The 22,837-nt window shown below is 32.2% G+C and overlaps 3 protein-coding genes across 5 annotated transcripts; 2 read left to right on the top strand and 1 right to left on the bottom strand.

Moving 5' to 3' along the window:
• Positions 1 to 399: 399 nt before the first annotated feature.
• LOC108729702 (cilia- and flagella-associated protein 100) lies at positions 400 to 6,279 on the bottom strand. The gene is made up of 7 exons (XM_018458906.1): positions 6,134 to 6,279; positions 5,613 to 5,836; positions 5,056 to 5,294; positions 4,419 to 4,791; positions 4,115 to 4,344; positions 2,912 to 3,235; positions 400 to 2,162 (listed from the first exon to the last, which is right to left on the bottom strand). Exons 1-7 carry the CDS (start codon positions 6,277 to 6,279, stop codon positions 1,806 to 1,808), a joined length of 1,893 nt encoding a protein of 630 aa, XP_018314408.1. The 3' UTR covers positions 400 to 1,805.
• Positions 6,280 to 7,825: 1,546 nt separating this feature from the next.
• On the top strand, positions 7,826 to 12,589 carry LOC108729794 (uncharacterized). 2 transcript variants are annotated; one of them, XM_018459094.1, is made up of 5 exons: positions 7,826 to 7,979; positions 8,540 to 8,629; positions 10,324 to 10,560; positions 11,228 to 11,611; positions 11,951 to 12,589. In XM_018459094.1, exons 2-5 carry the CDS (start codon positions 8,579 to 8,581, stop codon positions 12,533 to 12,535), a joined length of 1,257 nt encoding a protein of 418 aa, XP_018314596.1. In that variant the 5' UTR covers positions 7,826 to 7,979; positions 8,540 to 8,578; the 3' UTR covers positions 12,536 to 12,589. The 2 variants fall into 2 exon arrangements, with proteins under 2 accessions (XP_018314596.1, XP_018314597.1); XM_018459095.1 differs by lacking the exon at positions 10,324 to 10,560.
• A 1,490-nt stretch (positions 12,590 to 14,079) lies between these two features.
• Positions 14,080 to 20,962, top strand: LOC108729792 (thioredoxin domain-containing protein 11). Of its 2 annotated transcripts, XM_018459092.1 has the most exons (10): positions 14,080 to 14,303; positions 14,950 to 15,160; positions 15,237 to 15,467; positions 16,511 to 16,717; positions 16,783 to 16,980; positions 17,334 to 17,767; positions 17,843 to 18,161; positions 19,419 to 19,658; positions 19,912 to 20,105; positions 20,340 to 20,962. In XM_018459092.1, the coding sequence occupies exons 1-10, from the start codon at positions 14,080 to 14,082 to the stop codon at positions 20,839 to 20,841; spliced, it is 2,760 nt and encodes a 919-aa protein (XP_018314594.1). In that variant the 3' UTR covers positions 20,842 to 20,962. The 2 variants fall into 2 exon arrangements, with proteins under 2 accessions (XP_018314594.1, XP_018314595.1); XM_018459093.1 differs by lacking the exon at positions 14,080 to 14,303 and having other exon boundaries at positions 15,080 to 15,160; positions 15,277 to 15,467.
• The last annotated feature ends 1,875 nt before the right edge of the window (positions 20,963 to 22,837 follow it).

Here is a 22,837-nt window from a genome sequence, read left to right on the forward strand (position 1 = left end):
CAAGCTGAAAATCGATCGAAATGTGCAACTAAATCCGAGCACTGGTGTAAATTAATAGCACTTTAAAATAGCAATGCTACAATGATTATATAGAGTTTTCGTAATTTTTAACTTTGATAATTTTATGAAAAAAGTTGTAGGGTAAAAGCAAAGAATATGGAATAGCGTTTTCTAAATTAACATTGCTCCGATATAAATGCATATGAAGACTTTAAATTCACACAGAACTCTTGAGGAATATGTTAGCTACAACATACAATAAATGAAAGTCGCTAAAATTTAAGTCCAACGTCAATATTAACAAAAAAGTAAAAAGTGTAAAAATGGAGGGTCTAAAAATGGGATATATAATATGTATCAAAAGATAAGAAAAAAGGGGTTAAAATTTGCAAAATTATGTTGAAACATATACATAATTGGCCAACTTTAATCGTTTATAATTTAAAAAGTATTATAGTCTCAATATTTTCGTATAAGATTTTTCGTCTTAGAATGTTTCACAAAATCTGCTAGTGAAAGGATCTACACCTTTTCTGGGACACTATATACAGATACGCGCACACGCAAACGCACATATGTATAAACGGGCCCGCGCGCATGTATGTGCGTGTTACAGGCAAAGTGCGCAAATGGGCAATGTCGACACTGCTCACTTGCGGACTTTGCCCGTAACATATATAACAAGATGAGCCAAAAATCTGGAGATCAAGATCATTGCAGATTGTTTCTCTTATTTTCATTTTTACATTAAAAATGAAAATGAGAGGAACAACTTTCAGTGGTCTTGATTTTGACAAACGTTATCAAAGTCATGATCCCGAACAACATTTAAAAGGTTTGAGCCAATGATCGAACATCTTGAAAAAGACTGACTGAATCAATTCTAAACTAAATCGTAAGGTTCATAACATGTCTCGTCAGACTTGGAAGAACTTACAAGTGACTTATAACTTTATCCAGTCTTTTATCTTTACTTTATCTTTACAGACAGACTTTACACAACTTCTTGCTACCCATAAGATTTATGAGAAAGCGTAGATATTCACAAATATAATGGTACGCCTTATAGTGCCTAAAATTACAGTATTAGTCATAAATTTTTACAAGTTTTACAAGAATAAATTACGAACCTTACGATTCTGCTTAGATTTGACCTATTAATTAAAGGGAGCAAAAGGATCTCGACATCAGCTAATTGAAAAAGTGGACGTTTACTTTCAAAATTAAAGTTGACTTTGAGAAACTCCTCCATACTTACACTCGAGGTCAAATAAGCCTCGCCGTTTGATGTTCAAATTGTACAAGTCTTATGAAACATTTTTCTTAAAAATATTTTTTTTTTATGAGATATTTGACTGTCCAGACTTTCGGTCTATTCTGTATATGTGATCTCTAGTAGAGATTTTATTTTAAAAAGTTGCTCGTGTGTAAAAAGAAAAAGAGATACTCAAAGGTGGAGTGTATATCGCAGTCTTATAAAGTTTATAAGAAGGAATATATAAATTGGCGCTTTGTAACCAAGAGATCAAGCATGATTGTTGTTTTTACATCGACTATCGTCCCGAATTCTATTGTACGCTGTAGTTGCCTCTTGTTGTGTTTTATTATCTCTGAATATTTTATCTTCAATATTGTGCTTCAACATTGATCGTTAAATCGCCTATTTATGTATACATATTAATTATTAATAACGCTAAGTAATCGACAATGCGTAGCGCATTAGACTGATAGAATCCTTTCGGATATATACGCACGAAGAATTTTCAAATAAATGTGCTGATTCTGTTACGTTTTCAATGATATATTCATTTTCTCTTTTCTTCTACTTTTTCCTCTTCCTCCTTTTCCTGCTTTTGTTCTCGACTCGAAGATGTATCATCAAATATCGTTTTGATTTCGATATCATCTCGTTTGCTCTGGAATGTCAAATTGAAATCATCCGGAAACTTGGAACGATATGTGACGAAGTCATCCCGTAATCTGCAGTAATCGGTGAAGAAGGTGAGATATTGGATTTCCTCGTCCGTCGGTTTCGGCAAGTATGGTGGCGGCTTCATCTTGGTTATAATCGGTACTGAACGCCGAATCAGTGACCGTTTCTTGCTCACGGGTGGTTCCATAACACGCTTCAGAGCGTCCAATAGTCGATGCATTAGTTCGAACTAGCAATCATGCGAATTATTACGAGTTGAGATATTGTTTGCGTCAAATTATGAAACAATTCGTGTAACATAATCGTTGTTTAAGATGTTAAATTCAAGGCTAAATACTTAATTAGCAAAGTAACAAGTAAACTATTTAGCTCGTAATATATAATAACAATAAATAAGAGTAAAACACAAACGAGCAATATTTTAATCGAGATAGTAAAATTTAACTTATTACGTAAAAACAAATGCGTTTCGAACTTACAAAGTTTCTTAGCGATGGTACATATACATATAATGTAAAATAAATACATAATATCACAAAATATAACTATGTCGGAGTGAATAAAGTTATCAAGAAACCATATTAAAAGTCAGAAACATACATATATGATGTAATCAATAACAATAAATAGCAAGTAATAGCAGCTTTAATTTTCTGTCGAAAATTATATCACAAAACTCTACAGAATTTCTCGCGATTTCCATGTCATTCTAGAGGCGCCATATTTGGGCTTCATAATGAAGTCTCAAAGTGGAAAAGAGAGAAGGATGATATTCTTTTAGTTCAAAATACAATAAGCACACATATCAAGTTTCATTCACATCGGTGTAATATTTTCGTTTTAAATCATATAAACGTAATTTTTCTTTTAATTTACTTTCGAAAATCATATAATTTAAGGCTTTTTCATGAGATTAATCCTTTAAGATTGTTCTCTTATTTACGAGTAAAAGATAAATGTTTAGTATAAATTATTTACCTTTCTCGCAGCGTCCTCTGCTTCCTTTATAACCTTCATCTCTTGACGAAATCCTTCCCGTTCACAAGCACGAACAATTTCGCGTGGCAGATTATCCAGCTGGAGATTAAGCTCCTCGTGGATTTTTTCAATCCATTTCATCATCGAAAAACTATCAAGATTCGCGTCGTTCGGACCTATGCAACTCTCGTAGGTATCCTCTACGAAAACACGAAGATAGAGTACCTCTTCAGAGCAGACAAGATGTCGGAAAACATCTCGGAGAAGATAATTAGCGTATTCCTTGAGATTTGCTGCTCTATTTTCTGCTTCGATGATAAATTTCTATCGAATACTTCGATTCGTAAGACTAAATTGTTAATGTCAAAGATATAGTGAAAATTTAAAAAAGAAAAACGCATTTCCCCTAATAGCACACTTTATTCAAGGAACGTTTTGGCGAATGTTCTTAGGATATAGGGATATCCTCTGAATGTTCTTTGAAACGTCCCTTGGAGATCTGTGCTATTAGAGTCATTAGAATTTATTTGAAATATTTTATGTATAGAATATTTCTGAAAAATAGCGATGAACCTAAAAGAGTGATGGTCAAATTAAATAACTTATATGTAATTTGTATGTCGGGTGACATCTTAAAACGATAGACATCAATTTTTATTAAATATTGGCTGCGTTCAGCAGAACATTTATTTAGTAACTGTTGGAAGTTTTCTTCGCTCTGATTGGATTATACTTTTATATCTAGAAGAATGATCCTATCTCAACAGACAATCATAAAACGGTTGCACAACAGTTGAGTCTGCTGAACGCAGCCATTGTTAATGGTAACGAAGTTGAAGAATCATTTTGAACACTTATTGCAAAACAATAATTGAACAAAATTCTAAAACAATTTTTCCATTACAAGACTCTTCCATTATAAGACATTACTCTTATTGTCAGCCTTTTAAATTTGTCGCCACTTTTCAGAAATACTCCGTATATAAAAATGCAAGTACTTGTATTAATGAATTTAGTTTTGGGAATTATTTTTGTTTTTAACGTGATTCACTTTTTGGTCTACCTTGATTAAGTATCTTTTATTCTTTTCATTGAATGTTATATCACTAAATTCTTAGAATCTTTTCAAACATCTAAAATAATATGTATTAACATGTCCAATTTGTAAATCACGTGAACTGATCGAATTGAATTGGTACGAACTTCTAAATCATTGATCGTTGAAGTAATTTCGTTGATCTCTTGTTTGATTTGCGCTTCAGTCACAGTGATAGTCATGGCCATGTCTGCCATCGGGGCGGCGAGCGATTCGAGATGTACAAGTGCATTTAAATTCTGGGTCTCCATTGCTCGGAAGATACGGATTAAATCAAATGGATCATCGAAGTACAATACGGCCGGGCCGGCATCAGTGGTGTCCTGTTCGAATAATTCTAACACGATTGTTCGTACATTAAGAAAACAAATTTGAAAAGTATTAAGCGCTAAACATTTCGTCTAGAATTACCTATCAATTTCTCCAAAGATGCGCTTTCATCCAGTGTTTTGTATCTGTTAAACAGGTCCATCGACGGAGGATCGACGAAGGTAATGCTCCTTTCTGATTCGGACTGTTGGAGCCAGTCATACTTGATCCTCCAAGCGACAGGTGACACGTGATAAAGGAACATCTGGCACATTTTCACTAATCTCCAATTTTCTTCCAAGACATAAATGTCCAACCTACTCTGACCGAATTGTCTCGCGAGCTCGTTCCTCCGGGTACTAATCTCTTCCGTCAATTTCGCTTCCCATTCCGCTTTCTTCAGCATTTGCATACTTTTCTCATGATCTTTCGATAGGAATTCCTCGAAGCCGCTTACATATCGCCGACAATGATACTTTTGCAAAACACAGATTTACGTAATTATAGAAATACGTTTTTGAAAATATTGATTTTTTACAAAAAACAGTTATTATATAGATTAGGCGATTCATTTGGTATCTATTTTAATCCTTAATTTCACTGCCAGAATTGGCGGCACATTTTAGCCGCACTCTTTCTTATTGTTTTTATAAAACGCAGCCTCTTGTGTAACTGTTATTATTGTATAAATATTTCTCTTAAAAAATATTAATTTAATTACATTAATTAAAGTTTATACCTGAATTTGCCGTAATCGGCGTGTCTCTTGCTCAAATTGTTGATCAATGCGAATACAATCGTCTTTTTCTTGACTAATGAGAAGTTTTGTTTTTAATATCTCTCTTATATCTTGGATATACTGTTTCAATGAAAACTTTTCTTTCACAGGTCTACCGGATAATTCTGTAAAATACTTTGGATCTACATCCGTCATGGCAATTACTTTATCCAACTCTTTGTGTTTTTTTGCTTCTTCTGCTTCTATCTCAATGTCCACCTGTGCAGAATTTTTTAAGAAGCATAATATATATCTACCGAAATTTTCTATCAGTTTCTTTCTTTTTTATTTTCCAATATTTTACGAAACTTAGAAATAAAAAGATGAAATTTTTCTGAAAAATTTCCTTAGAATTTTTTGCATAATTTTTCACAATTTCTATATAAATTGTAGGTATAACTTTTTAGAAAATTTCTCCGAATATATTTTGAGAATTTAATAAATTAAATTATATAATATTATATACTGCAGCATAAATATACTCATCAGAGATCTCAATAATGATAAATAAGTATAACTTACGTGTAATCTTCGTAAAATATTATGGGATTGCAAAATTTTATGTCGATCCTTGACTTTTTTGTCGCGTTTGAATATCGCTTTCTTTTTCTGCATTTTCCACCATTGAAGATGGGACAAGGTTTGGGAGCAAGAAGGAAAAGCAAAAGGCGATTGTTGCTCATCCCTTACATTTTTACCTTCATTTAGGAATTTGTGATCGCTGGTCCAATAACGTCGCATTCTAAGAAATTGACAATTTTTCGCGTTACAATGAATTGGAGCTTTTACGTTCTGCTCGAAAGCACGAACATACAATCATTTTATTTCAAATCGAGAAGACGTAAAAGAAAAATGCACGTAAAAGTTAATGCTTATTTCTACCAATGTAAATTGACTTTAATGACTTTAATCTTAGTTTGATTTATTACTTATCTTTTTTGAATTCTTAAAACAAGTTAAACCAAGAATAAAGTTTATCTACATTGGAATAGACATAAGAGATGGCAAAAAGGTATAAAATTTGATTTTCACGGTTAACCTTGAAAAATTGCGATAAACATCACTGTTAAAAGTTGATCCGGTCTCACGCGTTACGCGTAATTTCCTGCGTTCCATCAGCTGATGGATTCGTTGGTCGACTTCACGCAACTCGGAGAAGCTCATCTTCCGCGTTTTATTTCTCATTAATCTGAATTGAAAGACACAAAAATTCACAATAACTACACGAGATCCATCGAATCACACGGAGAGATCTAATTTGTTTGACATGCGCTTTGCGCTCTTGTTGATGTAGAGCTGCGTGCAATAAGCTTTGTATACATTTTTGTCTCACAGGTCTCCTGGTAAAAAATTTTTATATAAGAATATTGTATAAAAAAGACCTTACGAAGATTTAAAAAATACGCCAAATACATAAATGCATTCAAAAAAACGTACGCAATGAAAAAAAACTTATATTTATTTAAAAGTTAAAAATAAGTACTGTTCATAAATAAGTACAGTGAAAAAAAATTTTAATTAAAAAAATTTTTAATTGATCAAAAAATAATTTCTTTAAATATGAGAAATGACAATATTTATTTGAATCTTGCAGTGAAAATTATGTAAATTAAAAGATGATAATATAAAATAGGGTGTCTAATAATGATCCTTGAATGTCCTTGAAAAAAAAATCCTGGAATCATTCTGGAAAACTTCTAAAAATCTCTGGAATTACAAAAACTGTCCTGGATTTTTAGAATGAAAGAATATTCTAAAAAATCGTATAACAAAGCGTGTAAAAAGTTAAAAAGTATTTTGTTACATATCATAGGTCATAGTTTAAAATGAACTGTAATGTCCAATAAGTATTCTATTTACTAATTAGAATCTATATATTATATATACATGCAGAGTTATGCAAAACTATAAGTCAATTAACAATTACAAATTACAATTACAATATAATTCTTAATTCAATTAGTAATTATATTTCGTAATTGTTAATTGTTGAAAACAATTAAATGAAATAATTGCGAAGAAATAATAAACAGATTACAATTATTTAATTGTTAATTTTTAATTGATTAAATGTAGTTGTAATTCGAATAAGAGCAATTAATGCTTTATAGAATTTTGTATAAATGTATCCTTTCTAAAAAAAAAGACATCTCATGGATATTGTTATGTTCTTATCATATGAAAAATAATAAAATTTACCTAATAATACATATGAAGAGCAGAATTCCAAAATGCATTTTGTCCAAATTTTTTTAGTTAAAGGTGGCATAGTGTTTAGTGTTGAAAGACTCATATTATAAGCTACTCTGAGATGTTCAGAAAGCATTTTTTCATCGTTAATTTATATGCTGAAAAAAGACATTTCGAAGTGCATTACGTTTTTTAAATTTAATAAATTATGCCCAACTCTATAAATATAGTATATATGCAAGTACATATATAGTATATTTAGTAATTCAAGATTGAATTATTTAAGCATTAAAGATCCAGCTTCGACCGTTGTAGGTATTTTAATATTGATTGTGTTCTCACATAAACGATCTAAAAATAACATTATTTTTCTATAAAACTTATATTTTCCGAGTACCAATCTTTTTTCCACACCCTGTATATCCGTTCTACATTCTAATAAAGCTCGTCTTACCTTTTACCTCATGCTTCTCGCTTGCATAGTAGCTGTGCGCAACGCGGTTTGCCAAAAGGAAAGGATGACTTTAGTGGGAAATCGCCGCGATGCGTGTCCAAAAGATATGAGCGTACCACACTTTCATTGTTCTTCGATGTCTCAGCGGGAATAGGTGTAAGCGATTTCGCGTGTTTCTACGAACACTAACTAATATACCTGTTGTCGTCTCAAAACGAGAGCGATCTGAATATTCTGCGAAGTAAGTGTCCGATCTTTCTCCAGAATTACAAATTTTAATCAATTCCAAATTTAAATAAGAAAATTCGCGTAGAGTGGAAACATATGTATACGCATTATAACAATCAAAGTGACGAAAATGTCCAGAGTTGACAGCACGAGGGCACTTTTAGCTTTTTGTAACTAAATTTTAGAGTTAAAATTTAGTTACAATTAAGTTTTAGAAAAATTTAAATAATGTAACAGAAAATTTTTTAATATTTTTCCCTCATATTTTATCTTTCTATACTTCTGAAAAAAACATTAAAAACTTTTTATTATTTAAATTTGTATTTATTTAATATTGAGGTGCTTTGAAATTTTATAAATAAATGTGTTAAAAAGAGGATATGTTGTTTGGCAACAGTTCGCTTTTTATCAAAATATATTTTAAATTGGTATTTTGATTTTAAAAGATATACACATAAAGCAAATAAAATCATACAAATGTATTACTTTTTTGTAAAGAAACGTAGTCAAGTCAAGCACAGACAGGCTTAATAAAGAAACTTTTTAAAATTTACAATATTATTTGTATTTTAGGTACATAAGAACGAAAGTTCTTGCAAGTTGTGATAGCATATGATAAAGAATACTATATTCGAAGAATACTATAATCGAAGATACTACCCAGTAAGTAAGAAACATTAGATCGACATTTTTAAATATTAATTTTATGTGAATTTCATTGACATTTTCATCTACTTTATAAATCTGATCGTATAATATTACCTTATGATATAAATATTTCCGAACTTTTAAGAAATGTTAATAATATAAATTCTGAATATTTTGTGACTATAGCACATAATGTTGAAAAAATGTTGCTGAGACGTTGCAATGTTAAATGTTGATGTGTTTTAATGAAATGATTTTTAGAAGGTGTCCCAAAGACACCAAGATGAAAACAAATGAAATGTATTTTGTAAATATTTCGTTTAATTTTATGTAAAAATTAATTGATACATCTAATATTATTGGAAGTTTATATGATATTGAATAAATGTTGAATCAATGTTCTCGAATATTGAATTGCAATGTTTGTAAAATGTTATTTTAACAAACATGGAATGCTTTTTCAACATTGTACAATATTGTAATTCAACGTTTCTGAGATATTGATTCAGTATTATAACGCAATATTATTTATAACATTATTTCATGATAAAAAATCAATATTATAGAAACTTCCAAATTGCGGTCAAAGGTTATTCATGATGTTGTATACAACGTTTAATACAACATATTTGAAAATGTTATATATTATTGAAGATCCTTGCAATAACGTTGTAATAATGATATTTTGCTTACTGGGTATAATCGAATACATATAAAATCCCAATATTTTAAACTCTCATATTATTCTGAATAGTAATATAATGCGAAGTGTTAGGGAAGCGAATTATTCAACTGCTATGCAAATGTCTGTTGAATACATCCAAAACAATTAACGAAGCGTAAAAACGCGGAGTTGGATTTTGCATTAGCATACAAGGATGAACAATGTAATTTCGCCATAGCAACGTCGTAGAATCTCGCAATTTGATTTATCTATATAGGTTGCAAACAGTTATAACACATGCATCCAACTGCAGCAATATACTTAGATCAAGATGCTATCTATTTAAAAAGTTCGTTACTTTTATATTACTTTTAACTTAAGCGTTAAATTTTTCGATACATTTTTAGTTTAGTGTATAGTTTAGTAAATTTAGCTATATATATAGAAAGTTTATTAATTAAAATAAAGAGAAAGAGAGACGGAGAAAGGGAGAGAGAGAAAGAAAGAGCGAAAAGAGATTCTGTCAGATTAAACATATTTCTAATTAAATAACCCTTTATTGATTTAATTCTGCTTTTTTAAAGAACTGATTGTTAAGAATGACGTTAACAGATTTACAAATTTGTATTATTGTTTCGTCGTGTGTTACAATCAACGTTAACGAGCTACTTAAAAGATCATACTTCCTAATTTCATACAATTCGGTTGTTGTTGACGACAAGCGGAATGGAGACTCTTTCATGCTCTGTTTCAGAGCCTCGAGTTTATCAAGTTTCTACAGGATATGCTTTGGAAGATATTTTAATGGCAGAACGTAGACGGATGCACACTTATATAAATCCGTAATGATCGTTCTATGAATCAAAATACAAAAGTTTGATCAACATATCATTAATTACAAAGCACTATGCTCTTTTCGCGTCTCATTTTCTATCATTAGCAGTGATTAATTATAAAAAATTAAAAATTTGTTCTTAATCAAATTCACGGGTTGTAATTATTTTTTTTACGCAACCATAAACAGAATTTGTTACATTTGCCGTAGGTAATGCAGTTCAGACAGCCGGCAGTTTGGTTATTTAAACTCTTGTCAATTAGTTTTGCATATACCGGTATTAGTGATTGGGATGCGTGCAGTGGACGATTAGAACGCGCCTTGGACGCATTACACAGGGATTCCATTAGAAGAAACAATTTGGACGAAGAAGAAATTGGAACGTTGTATCAGCGCGAACTACATTCGGTTCCTCTGGAAATGTCCGTCTCCCATATAGCAGTAAAGGTAATATTTTTTTCAAACAGTAAGATTTCTCTCTTTTTTTAATTTACAAACTTGATACAAAACGAATTTCATCTCTTCTTTTAAAAATAATATTCCATTTATATTTAATTTTACATTCGAAATTTATATTTAACTACACTTTAATAAAAGATGATTTTTTTTAAATCTATAAAACGATGGTAATCGTTATTACGTTATCACATAGATAACATGCATATTGCATAAGATATTTAAAAGACGTCTTTTAGATATCTTATGCAACATAAATGCTATCTGAGAAGGTTATTATTATCAAATATTATATGAATATAAACTTTCAAAAGCCTTGATTATTTAGAAAATCATTCCTTAGAAATATGAATATCGATCTACATGAAATATCCACATGAGTAACGCTATGTGTAAAACATTTTTTTACACATGTATAAATGGTTACGTAATTATACAAAACTATATGAATGTCTACCCCTACAATACGAAATATTACAGCAATATTGCAACAATATTTCAATAGTGCACAATATTACTACAATATTGAAATTTTTATATTTTATTGGAAATTTTGCAACAACATTGTGAAATATTCTAATTTTATCATTTTAGCAAAAAATTATATAATTGTGCAAATAACAAGAAGGTCACGCACACGGCCTAGCCTATTTCGTAGCTTTCAGAAAACACGAAGGAGACCAGAGATTACTGGGCACGAGTGGAACAATGCATGTATGATCCCGATCACAATTCATTGAGGACGCGCATTGTATTCAACGATATGTCAGTGTCAGGAATAGTGTCTCTAATACCACGAAATCATCACGCCCTAATTTCCGCTGAATCCTGCAAAATGACACTGCGACTGAGGCGCGCGGGAATAGACTTTCTCACCAATCCGATCACCCGGGGACGCGGCCAGATGCGTATACGTACAGAATCCAGCTTCCTAGAACCCAGATTTGCATCGATCTATGCGTATGACTGCCGTACACGCATCGACAAGCAAATCAAACGGCAGGATAAATGGCCGCCGTATCACTTAACCAGCATCAACAAGGTAGACTACATATTGGAAAAATTATCTTTTCTAAAAACGTAAAAATAGATGTCATGTTACAATTACAATTATATAGTTAAGCAATTAACAATTAAATAATTGTAATCTGTTCACAATTATTTTTTGCAATTACTTCATTTAAGTATTTTCAGCAATTAATAATCACGAAATATAATTACTAATTGAATTAAGAATTACATTGTAATTGTAATTTGTAGTTGTTAATTGAATTACAGTTTTGCACAACTCTGTTCAGTTATAACTGATTACTAGGCCATATTTCTATTGATGCAGTTATGTTCATAAATATTTTTGTTAAATATTTTTTGTTTATTACAGGTAACACCGACATTGTCGTTATCTCTAAACAACAAATATGATGCGGCAGAACCGAGGCAATTAGCGGGCAACGCCGAAGAAATAGACATTGTCATACCGAATGAGAGTCGACGTTCACGTTACTCGCACGTCCCTGAAACGAACTTCGGTGTATGGAAGAAGAATACTTGGATCACTAAATTATCATCACGTCAGAAACGTTCAATGGCACGATACACGCGTGCTACGTTTGTCATTAAACCACGGAACTTCACGGACATCCTGAAAAATAAACGTAAATCAACAGAGAGATCTGTAAATTTTACTAAAATTCTTAATCTAACCGACGATTTCCAGAACAAGGATCCATCACAACATGTATCGCGGGATCTTGTAAACGACAATTTTGACAATTTGTTCTCTGTAGACTCGGAAGATCCGAACAGGATCAACTGGCAATCTAAGGAGTATATCACAAAAGAAATGGAAGAAGTGTTTTTGCAGGGTGCTAGCCAAGCATTAACCAGATACATCGAACATCAACTGCATCCGGCAATCAAAGAGACACTAATGCTGTCTATGGGTTACACCATCAGTTATGGATAAAAGTGAGAGATTATTCGATATTGTAATTATGTATACATGCTTGAATAATCAATATGTCAAAAAACGTTTAAATATTAAATAAAGGTTGGATCACTCCTTCACTTTTAATCGTCATTATAGAAGTTACTTAATTTTGCTCTACAGATTGTGTAACAATTCGTATATTGTATGTGTCGATTAAAATTCTTATTTTCTTTGATAGGATTTCAATGCTTTCGTTCATACTAACTTGCCACATTAATATGAACGAAAGCATTGAAATCCTATGGTTGAACTTTACCGGCACCGGCATAAGTTAACGGTTACGGCCATTATAAATCAGGCTTAAGGCTGAGTCCCATGGAGAAAAAAAGATATCCTCGTCCTATTTTTTTTTCTGTTAATATTCCGTTCTGATTCCGCTAAAATATTAAAATGTACACCTCTAATTTTGATGATTATAAATAATCATATATATTATTTTAATTATTGTAATCTTTAAAATTTCGCATAAGCCACTTGGCGTTGCAGCAAGTGAAGTTGGATTAATCCAACTTCACTCGCGGCAACGCAGGATGATTCAGAAGCCCCTAGAATCTAGTTCCTTCTAAAGTACCGCGTTGCCGCGCGTAGAGACACTATAATAAAAGACTGGTATAAGCACTATAATAAGAGACTGGTATAAGTTCTAGTTGGATAGAAAATGGCGTCCGAAAACAGGATGATAAAGGTACCTTTTCATGCTGACGCTCGACGCTCATTTTCAGCATCAAAATATATCATGTGATCAAAATTGACGCTTGATATTCGTCAAAATCTATCACGTGACTTATTTTGACGCCGAAAATAAGCGTCGAGCGTCAGCATGAAAAAGTACCTTAAGGGTGAAATCACACGGTGCGGAAAAAGACTGCGGAATAGAGAATGCGTCATTGAAGCAACCAATCAACGCTATTCAGTGCTATTCGGAATAGCGCTGATTGGTTGCTTCAATGACGCATTCTCTATTCCGCAGTCTTTTTCCGCACCGTGTGATTTCACCCTAAGTCATAGGACGCGTTCGCAACTAGGACGGAAAAGCAGAAAAAGTAGGAAAGCAGAAGCCAATCAGAATTCGGGCTGTAGATTTTAATTGGCTCCTACCATTCCATATCCAGCCAATCAAAAATTAGCCCATCTATTCCAGTCTCTTATTATAGTGTCTCTAGCCGCGCGCGGCATTTGCCGCGTCCATCAGTACGCACCTTTAGGTTATCAACACTGGTTAGCAATATAGGAGTATTACATATATGGTGCTCATGCACAATTTTCATCATGGTCGTTGCGTCAGATCGAGGTGCCGACACAGAGTGAAACTACTGTTCTCACCTTCTCACCTATACTGTGCCAGAGGTTTCTCTGATTGTACTATAGTAGTTGAGTACAGTCAAAGTTGAGTAGAGAGGTGAAGACGGGTTACTTTGGTAATTGAATAGATAAAAATAATTTTGGATTCGGTAAGACGACAGAATTAAGGACGAACACGAGAGCAACAGCGATGCGGTGAACGCCGGTGACGACAAGCGATGGCTGGGCGAGTGTCCAGTAAAGAGCGCGAGACGAGCTCGCCGAGAAATGCCGATAACCTACCACGCCAGATCACGTCAACATCCACGTCCGAATCAAGTAACGACGTGGCTCAAGAGAAGCTAGCAATAGAGGAACGGCTGGCTGCTAAAATGTTTTCCTACGAAATTATCTGTTTTCTCTTTGCGATTACTTTTACCGCTATGGCTGCTCTGCACAGTTCGTAAGTTTTAGGCTATGTTTATATACATATACATATAAAGAAAGGTAGTAATATGACCCCTGCTGTTAACATGGACCCATTTAAAATTTTCTGTTGACAGCATTTCTTATCAAAAAAATTTAACTTGTTCTGATAGATAACGAAATTGTGAAACGATTGCTACCACAGCTAGCCAAATATTTTGTCTACATAAAGTCTGTTTGTGTCGCTTGCACTTTTTGCACTCAGCATCTTTGCTTTCTTTCTCTTAACGTCCGAATACATATTTATCTTATTTTAAGTGCAAAAAGGATGGTGCCTAAAAATGGCCAAATTTGCCCTAAGCCAACACTTAAAAAAACTAATTCTGCAATGTTTCTTGATGTCTGAAAAAGAAAAATAATATTTATATTTATAATTTTATAATAGGATTTTATAAAATACGACTTATGATATGCATCACCTGATCTCTTGCCTTCTAATGACTCTTAAACACTGTTATTATTGTTTTGTGACATACATTTTGTTTTTATATGATCTTCAGACATTGATTTACCTATGAATCATTTAATCAAGTTATTATTTTAATCTCGTAATTTGTTATAAATAAAATAAGAGTAAAAACTCTGGTTTTTTCAATAAAAATTTATTTTTTATTTATTTGCAGGCCACCCAAACTTTCCAAACCTCCCATAGCGAAACCTTTTTTTGATCAAAACTCAGTGATACTGGACTTCTATAAGGGTCACCTAGACGCAATGATCGAAAGACTAATGCAGGCCGATTTTAGCTTTATTATGTATTACGCACCCTGGGATGCAGAAAGTCAGGCTCTTCGGCACGAATTTGAAAGCGTTGCTCGGTTTTATCATCCACAGGTACAAAAAATTGTGATTTAGTATTCTATGTTTCTCCTTTATATATTTATAAGCATTGAGCATTGTGTGTTCTTAGATATTTTTTGCAGCCATTAATTGTTGGCATCCTGATTCAGAGTGCAGAGCGCAGTATAATAAAATCCATGGTTATCCAGTGTTGATGTTATATCCATCCAGAGATTCTGGTATTAATTATAGAGGAATTCGTACGGCACCATATATGATTCGTTTCCTGGATGCATTTATGAATCCTGTTATTAGAATAACACGTAAAGAACAATTAATGGAATTGTTGGTTTCCTATGATGTAAGTATTTAAAAAAAAAATTAAATTTATTTTGCAGCTATTAATCAAGTAACAAGAACATTTTTCTGATTTGAGAAAGGAAATAAGTAAATTTCGTTTGTAAATTTTTGATTTTATTTTCAGAGGTCTTTAGTGTTAACTAGAGTCCTATATTATAGGAGATGCGCAAATGGGATTCGCTTACTGATTGACTGATAGCGGCCACTAAAATCGAGAATATCAGCCCGCAGCTGATCCTTTGTACTGATCCTCTGTAAACTAACCCCGCAACTTTGATAATCTCCTATTTAACATTGTTTGTAACGTTAGAATAAGAATGTTTCTGATTGATCAAATTTCGTCAGAAACAACATTTTTGACATCTTTCTCCGGGAGAATCTTCAATCTAACTTCTAGAATCTGACAGGATCTCTAGTACATACAACTGCTTTGTTACAATCAACTGCGGACCTGATATTCCCGGTCTTGATTGGTGACCATTTGCGTTTTTATAATATAGGACTCTAGTGTTAACGACATTCAAAGTAAAATTTTTTTTAATATAAAATTATTTACAGGTTTTATGTAAGATGCTTTTTAGCATTAGATTATTAAGATTTTAAGGTGCTTTGAGCATTAATATTAGGTACACTAAATAACTTGTCAATTCAATTGTGATATTACTATTCCTGACATTCTTCCTATACATTCTTTGACTTGGGACTGTATTTCAAGACTGATAAATTATCGGTGGTACACAATTAGCTTGAACTGGAAATTGTATAAATTCACAAGAAATATTATTAGGCATGAGAGAGGAACCGTCTTAACAGAATATGGCATTTTTTCACTCGTGTGTTTAAAATCTTTTTTATCTTAATTTCCGTATAAGATGAATTGTGAAAAATTTAATATACGTTTATTTTAGTAATTAAGATACAATGAATCTGCTGTGGATGGATTTTCCTTAGGCGGGTCGCTTATTCATAATTTCTCTTTTTTTATATTTTAATAATTATCTTAATATATTAATAATAAATTATTATTACTCTGATAATTTGCAGACAGTGGTTGTTGGATATTTTAATTTTACACGATTGGATAGAACTCCTGGATATAGAGAGTTTTATAAGGCCGCGATACGATCGTTGGAAAGAGATCCTAATAGAGAGTTGGTATTTGCTATAGTGACTAGTGCATTATGCAGCAAATTGCATTACGGAGTCCACAAGTTTCCATCAGCAAGCTTGCTCATGTGGAATGAATCTTTAGTAAGTGCATAGCACGCAAATCTATACTCTATCGTACATTATACACCAGGTTTAAAAACACTTAGAGTTATCCGGAAGGCAATGAGTGGACTTCCGAGAACATCCTAAATTGGATCAGCAATTCTATTCATCAACCATCTCTCTGGCTGCAGCCTCCCGGAATTAAAGCGCTCACTCTCGCACCCTATCTCCGCGAAGGACCAGTTTTATTTCTCTTTACACCACGAAATCCACTTCATATGGAAAATTATATTTACAATTTGGTGCGTTATTATATCTTGTAACATTATCTTTTTTTCTGATTTTTAAAAATGATTTCATAAACATTTTCTAATAAAAAAAAGATCATTTGCGATTCATGTATTTTTTTAATATGATATTTTAATTAAATATTTATATAAGATTTAATAAAATTCTTTTTTATACAAATAAAAATATAAAAATATGAATTCTTTAAAATAATTTTCATACTGTGATTATAATTTTCATATATCAAGTTAAATGTTTTATTATTTGATGTGTAGGTATACTAAAATACAATAATAAATATTCTCTTATAATACATATTTATAGCAAATAATTGTATGACTTATATCGAAATGTTCTTGCTTTTCAGATAAGAGAGATCGGCTTACAGTATTACAACTGTGCAGATAGTATGTTAGTGAAGGATATAATCGCACGTTTAGAAGCAAAACGACGTACGGCAGTGATTCGACATTTTTCTAGAAATCAAGAATGCGCTGATCTAAAGAAAAACAGAACCTATACCGAGCAAATAAAGGAATCAGTTGCTAGCATATCGATTCAGAAATGGATCAATAATAGTTGTTGTGCGAACGTGGCAATGAATAAATGTCTCTTGTGCAAGACAAAGGTGATGAACCCATTAGAGAAAGAAATCTGTACAGTTATTTCTAAAAAATTTGATGTCTGCAAAGAGACCGATGTATTTATGACTCCTGCTACGATTGGACAACATGAAAAACAAATATATAATTATAATAAAAATTATGTGTCTATAAAATTAAAAGAATCAACATTAAGAAGGTAATATATATTTACCTATAAATACAGATGTACATAATTTCAAAGCAACTTTTTAAAAAAAACATGTTTTTTAAGGTTGCATGCAGGTATAGAATATAAATCATCGTTATTGAAGGAAGATAATGATTCGCGATCTGCAAACATGGTGAGAAGAGATTTTTTGAAAGGTGATTGCAAAAGATGGTTGGCTGGGAATGATTATCATCCATCATTATTCCCACGAGATTCTCCGAGGCAATTTAACTTTAGTTTAAAAGAATCAGTCTGCAAAACCAACAAGACGTTAGCATTAATAGCTGTCGACAGTTTGCATTATTTCCATTTTGCAGACCATCTTGGGATTGATATTTCAAAACGGAAAAATAAAACCACTGTTGTCATCTTGGATGCTGCAGTAAGTTTTAATGTTATGTCAAAATTCGAAACATTTGTAAAAACTAGTTACAGAGTTACAATTTTCTTTTTTCAAAAAGTAATTGTCATTATAAGTTACCGATTCTAAAAAGTTACCGGTATCGTTAATAGTATCTGAATTAATTTTGTGTACTCTGAAACTAAATCTCTCATCATTTCGGGTCTTATCTTTTCGAAGAATCGTCTTCGAGAGATGTTTATGTGTGGAATTCCACACATGAAAAATTCTGATGTGTGGAGTATTCTACACACTCCCCACAAAAGTCGCCGCCCATGATGAGGTACATTTCTTTAAAAATGTATTTTCATTTTTCCCCCAAATCAAAATTCAATTTTTATTTAAAAAGTAACTTATGTTAAAATTCATTAAATACATCGATGTTTTCTTTCTTCCTGGACATGGATCTAAATCCGGAGCCGAATTTAGATCCGAATCTGAATTTGGATCCGGATCCAAATTCAGATTCACGGATCCGAATAATTCAGATATCTGGATTACCCGAATAATACGGTTTTGAGTTCTCAGATCGGAATCGATTTCGGATATCCGAATATCTAGATATCCAAATATTTAGAACTACCCTACTCTATACATATCTCATTTTAAGTACTGTATGTACCAAGAATGTACTACTACAAAGGACAGACTTTACAGTAAAATTTTTTTAATTTAGTCGTCACACATTGGATTTGCTATTTTGACTTTCTTTTATTGCAAAGTATAATTAATGACTCAAAACATTTTCATGTATTAATATTTAGCAAAATATGTTAAAACAATTTGTGCAACAAAGGTTGCGTTCGGGCAGCGCGCTATTAGCACTATCCCAGCAAACACCAAATTACATGTAACGTACATGTTAATTGTAATTTCTCATTCAACAATATAACTAATATAACACGTGTTATATTACAGTTATATTGTTAAGTGGAAAATTACAATTAATATGTACGTTACATGTAATTTGGTGTTTGCTGGAATTATTCTTTATTTTATCTTTATTCCTGTACTCGATTTGCGATTAATTTATTTTATCTTTATTGTTCATTAGATGTAAAATATGGACAGAATGATGCAATAATACTGATATCACCCTTCCCGAATGCAGCCAGTGAGTTTTACTGACGTTTGTTCCTAAAATATCAATTTAGTTCTTGTTAGTTTCTTTTTAATTTTTTTGCGAATTGTGTGTGTATGTTGTTTTCTTCTGTTTTATGACTATTTTTTATGTTACAGTTGGAGAGTCAATATGTCATGCATCATGAGTTTAGTGAGTACGCTCTCGTCGATTTTATAAACAATTATACACAAGGTTTGTTACAGCGAACATTGCGTTCGGACAATTCAAAGCGTTATAGAACACAGAAATTGCTTTCTGATGAAGTCAATAGTAATAATGCAGATTTGCGTTCAAAGATTTGTGTACCAGAACTGACAACAAAAACATTTTTGGATGTTATATTGGATCCATCTAAGGTTAGTTATATGTAATGATTATGAGAAATGTATATAGAACAATATACAATACAATAAATATACAATACCTAATATTGATAGATGCTTCAATCTTGAAACGAAACAATCGTGATTGGATGGATATGTAAAATATTTTGTAAAATTTTGAAATAACGTATTAAAATTGTATATCTAAACAGAGATTTCATCGCTATTACGTTTTTTTATCACTTAAACGATAGTATAAATCAAAGTGTAATTAAACTTTTTTTAGGACGTCGTTATAATGTATCATTCTCCTTACTGTGGATTTTGTAGTGCTATATCGTATGTATATTTAACAGTGGCATATTACTTATCCAACATGAATCATCTAACTTTTGTAAGAGTTGATGGAGACAACAATGATTTACCTTGGGAGTATAGTATGAATCGTTTTCCATCCATTTTATTCTTTCCTGCAAAAAGGTGCGTAAATTGCCAAAAATTTCATTATTGAACATGATGCGATTAGTTTAAATGTTATTTTCCTCATTGTGCTTTAAAATTTGTATAAAAACATATTCTTTATCCATTTTTTGTTGCTTTCTATTACTCTCTTTCTTTATCTATTGATAAATGACTTTTATTCACATATGGAACATTTTTTATTTAAAACATTTTTTTTCTAATAATATTATTTTTGCTGACATTTTTTTTTAGGAAGGACGATAGTACTGTATTTCCATTTTCTGTTCCTATTACCATTCCAAACTTGCTGAACTTTGTGCTGGCGAACTTGGACGGTGATTCCCACGTCGAAGCTCTGACCAATATCTGTCAGATGGGAACTGGCGAAGCTCCGAATAAGTGTATCTCTAGAACTCGAAGACTGTGCTTAGATATTATCGAGCAACTTCTACAAAATTACAGAAAGTTAAGACGGCATCTAAGTTTCCTAGATAAGAAAATCGCTCGCAATAAACGTAAAATCATTTTACTTAAATTAGAACATATCAAGGATATTCATCTTATTTTGGGCTCTACTGTAGATCTTAGTAAGGATCAAAAGAAGGCGCAGTTGATTAAGAGAAAGTTTTTTAAATACTATAGCACTATTAGGTCGCTAAAAATAGACGAGAAAATAGAAAAACAAAGTTATAAATCTCAGGATGTTGTACATACACCAACTGTTAAACGAGAGAGAATAAGAAGCGAATTGTGATATAGATTCCGCCTTACGATACAAGATATGTCCATGAGATATTAATATCTTAAGGTACCTTTAGTTAATAGATTTACGTCAAATTGTAAGAAATACAATTTTTGGTAATTATTGCAATAAATCGCACCAATCGTTTTAATTTCTGTATATAATTAAAGTCGATATATCCTGAGTCACACACACTTATAATCACGTACTCTTTTATTTTCTAAAGTAACATTTTAAAGAGTAAATCTTTACATTAATGGACAGGGCTTCAATGATCTTGGCCTATGTTAGTAGGATCATAACGCTAAATGACCTTTTCCTTTTTTTTTTGTTTGTGAAGGAGGAGAAAAATCTTCCTGAGCCTAAAAATCATCCGGGAATGACTCGAGTCACCCCGGATGACGAGAAAGACACCCAAGGCCCAAGATCCCTGGGCGTACGGGATTCGATGCCGGTATATCGTCCACGATACTACCGCCATCGCCTACCTGCTAAAAAAAACTTATAAATACAATATCGCCAATCAGGATATTCGGGAGAGGCCCCGGAATCATTTATCCAGTATTACATCAGAGCTAGTTCCATCCTTCAGTCCGTTGGAGCAATGGCTACAATCCAGGGAAAACAGCCGTGATATCTATATACATACGCTTAAAAGTAATTTAATATTAAACGCGATTATTTATAAATATACAGGGTGTCCTAAAAATATCGGGACACCTTAGAAAATATAAGTTTTACAGAAAAGTGCTTCAGACAAAAGTTGTAGGGTTCAAAAAAATCTATTTACTGATCTTATCAATTTGACCTTGGATGACATCGCCAAGGTCAGATCAAGGTCATCGATTTCATTTAAGAGAAATTTAAACCATTTGGATTGGAATAGGAAGATTCTTCAATAAGATATACGTATATACTTAGGTTTCATGGTATAAAAATTAAAGATAGTACCATTTGGATTAAGTAAATAATAAAGATAGTATCACTTGGGTTTTACTTTTTACTTTGATAGTAGAATTTAACTTGGCGTCACAGTTGTTATCAAATCGTTTGTACAAATAATACATATCATTAGATTAATATTCATTATTTATTTAATTTGGCATGGTATAAAGAAGTGGGATTTAACTTGGCGCCAGTTCCTGTGTCTCCGTTCAACAGACCTAAGAATGACTATCTAGAATAGACAGAATAAGAACAAAACGAGGAGCTACTTACAACTACTTACCTATGAAATCAGTGAGGAAATCAGTCAACGAAACAATTAAGTATTCATCATTGAAATCAAGAAGTCTGAATAAACAAAAAACATCATCATATGCTCGGTCGCGCGTCTCGAATTTCTTCCGGAAAACAAATAAAATCACTTTAAATTCACATGAAATAGCATGAATACAAGAAATCGAAAATTATTTCGTCAATGAGTAACCCTTCGAAACAAGAGAGAAAATGTAAAGAAAACTACAATAAAATCCTAATTCTTTTATTTTATCAATTTAAAAATCGTTATCCGCTAAAATGTGAATTATTTTCTCGTTTTGAGTGTATAAGTAGGAAACGAACACAATTGCATCCTAAAATAATAAAAAAAACAACATGAAGGCCAATGTGGAAGATCCGCATGATACAAAAGCCCAACAACAGCATTAATTGAAAATAAATAAATGTTTTGTTAACGCATTTTTTTTATTCAAGTTTCAATGAAGCTGCATCTGTGGTATCACAACAATGCCCTTGCAAGTACAAGATGCCTCGAGAATCGTTCCATCCGGGTTACGGATGAAGAAGACTCTTTGATGCTTATTAATGCGTCGCGTATAAAAAATGGATGTGAATACGCCAATCGTAAGATTTTTAGATCGACAAATGCGAATTATACATTTTGGTCCTTTGTCCATCGCTCTCGCCTGTTGCTACACGCCATTGCTCAAATCTAATCTCACAAAATAGTCATGTTAAACATGTGTGCATAACAAACATCGCATTGGATCATACTATCATGTCATAT

Source organism: Mycetomoellerius zeteki, unplaced genomic scaffold (assembly GCF_001594055.1).
Source record: "Mycetomoellerius zeteki isolate Tzet28-1 unplaced genomic scaffold, Tzet1.0 scaffold79, whole genome shotgun sequence".
Taxonomy (NCBI): Eukaryota; Metazoa; Arthropoda; class Insecta; order Hymenoptera; family Formicidae; genus Mycetomoellerius; species Mycetomoellerius zeteki.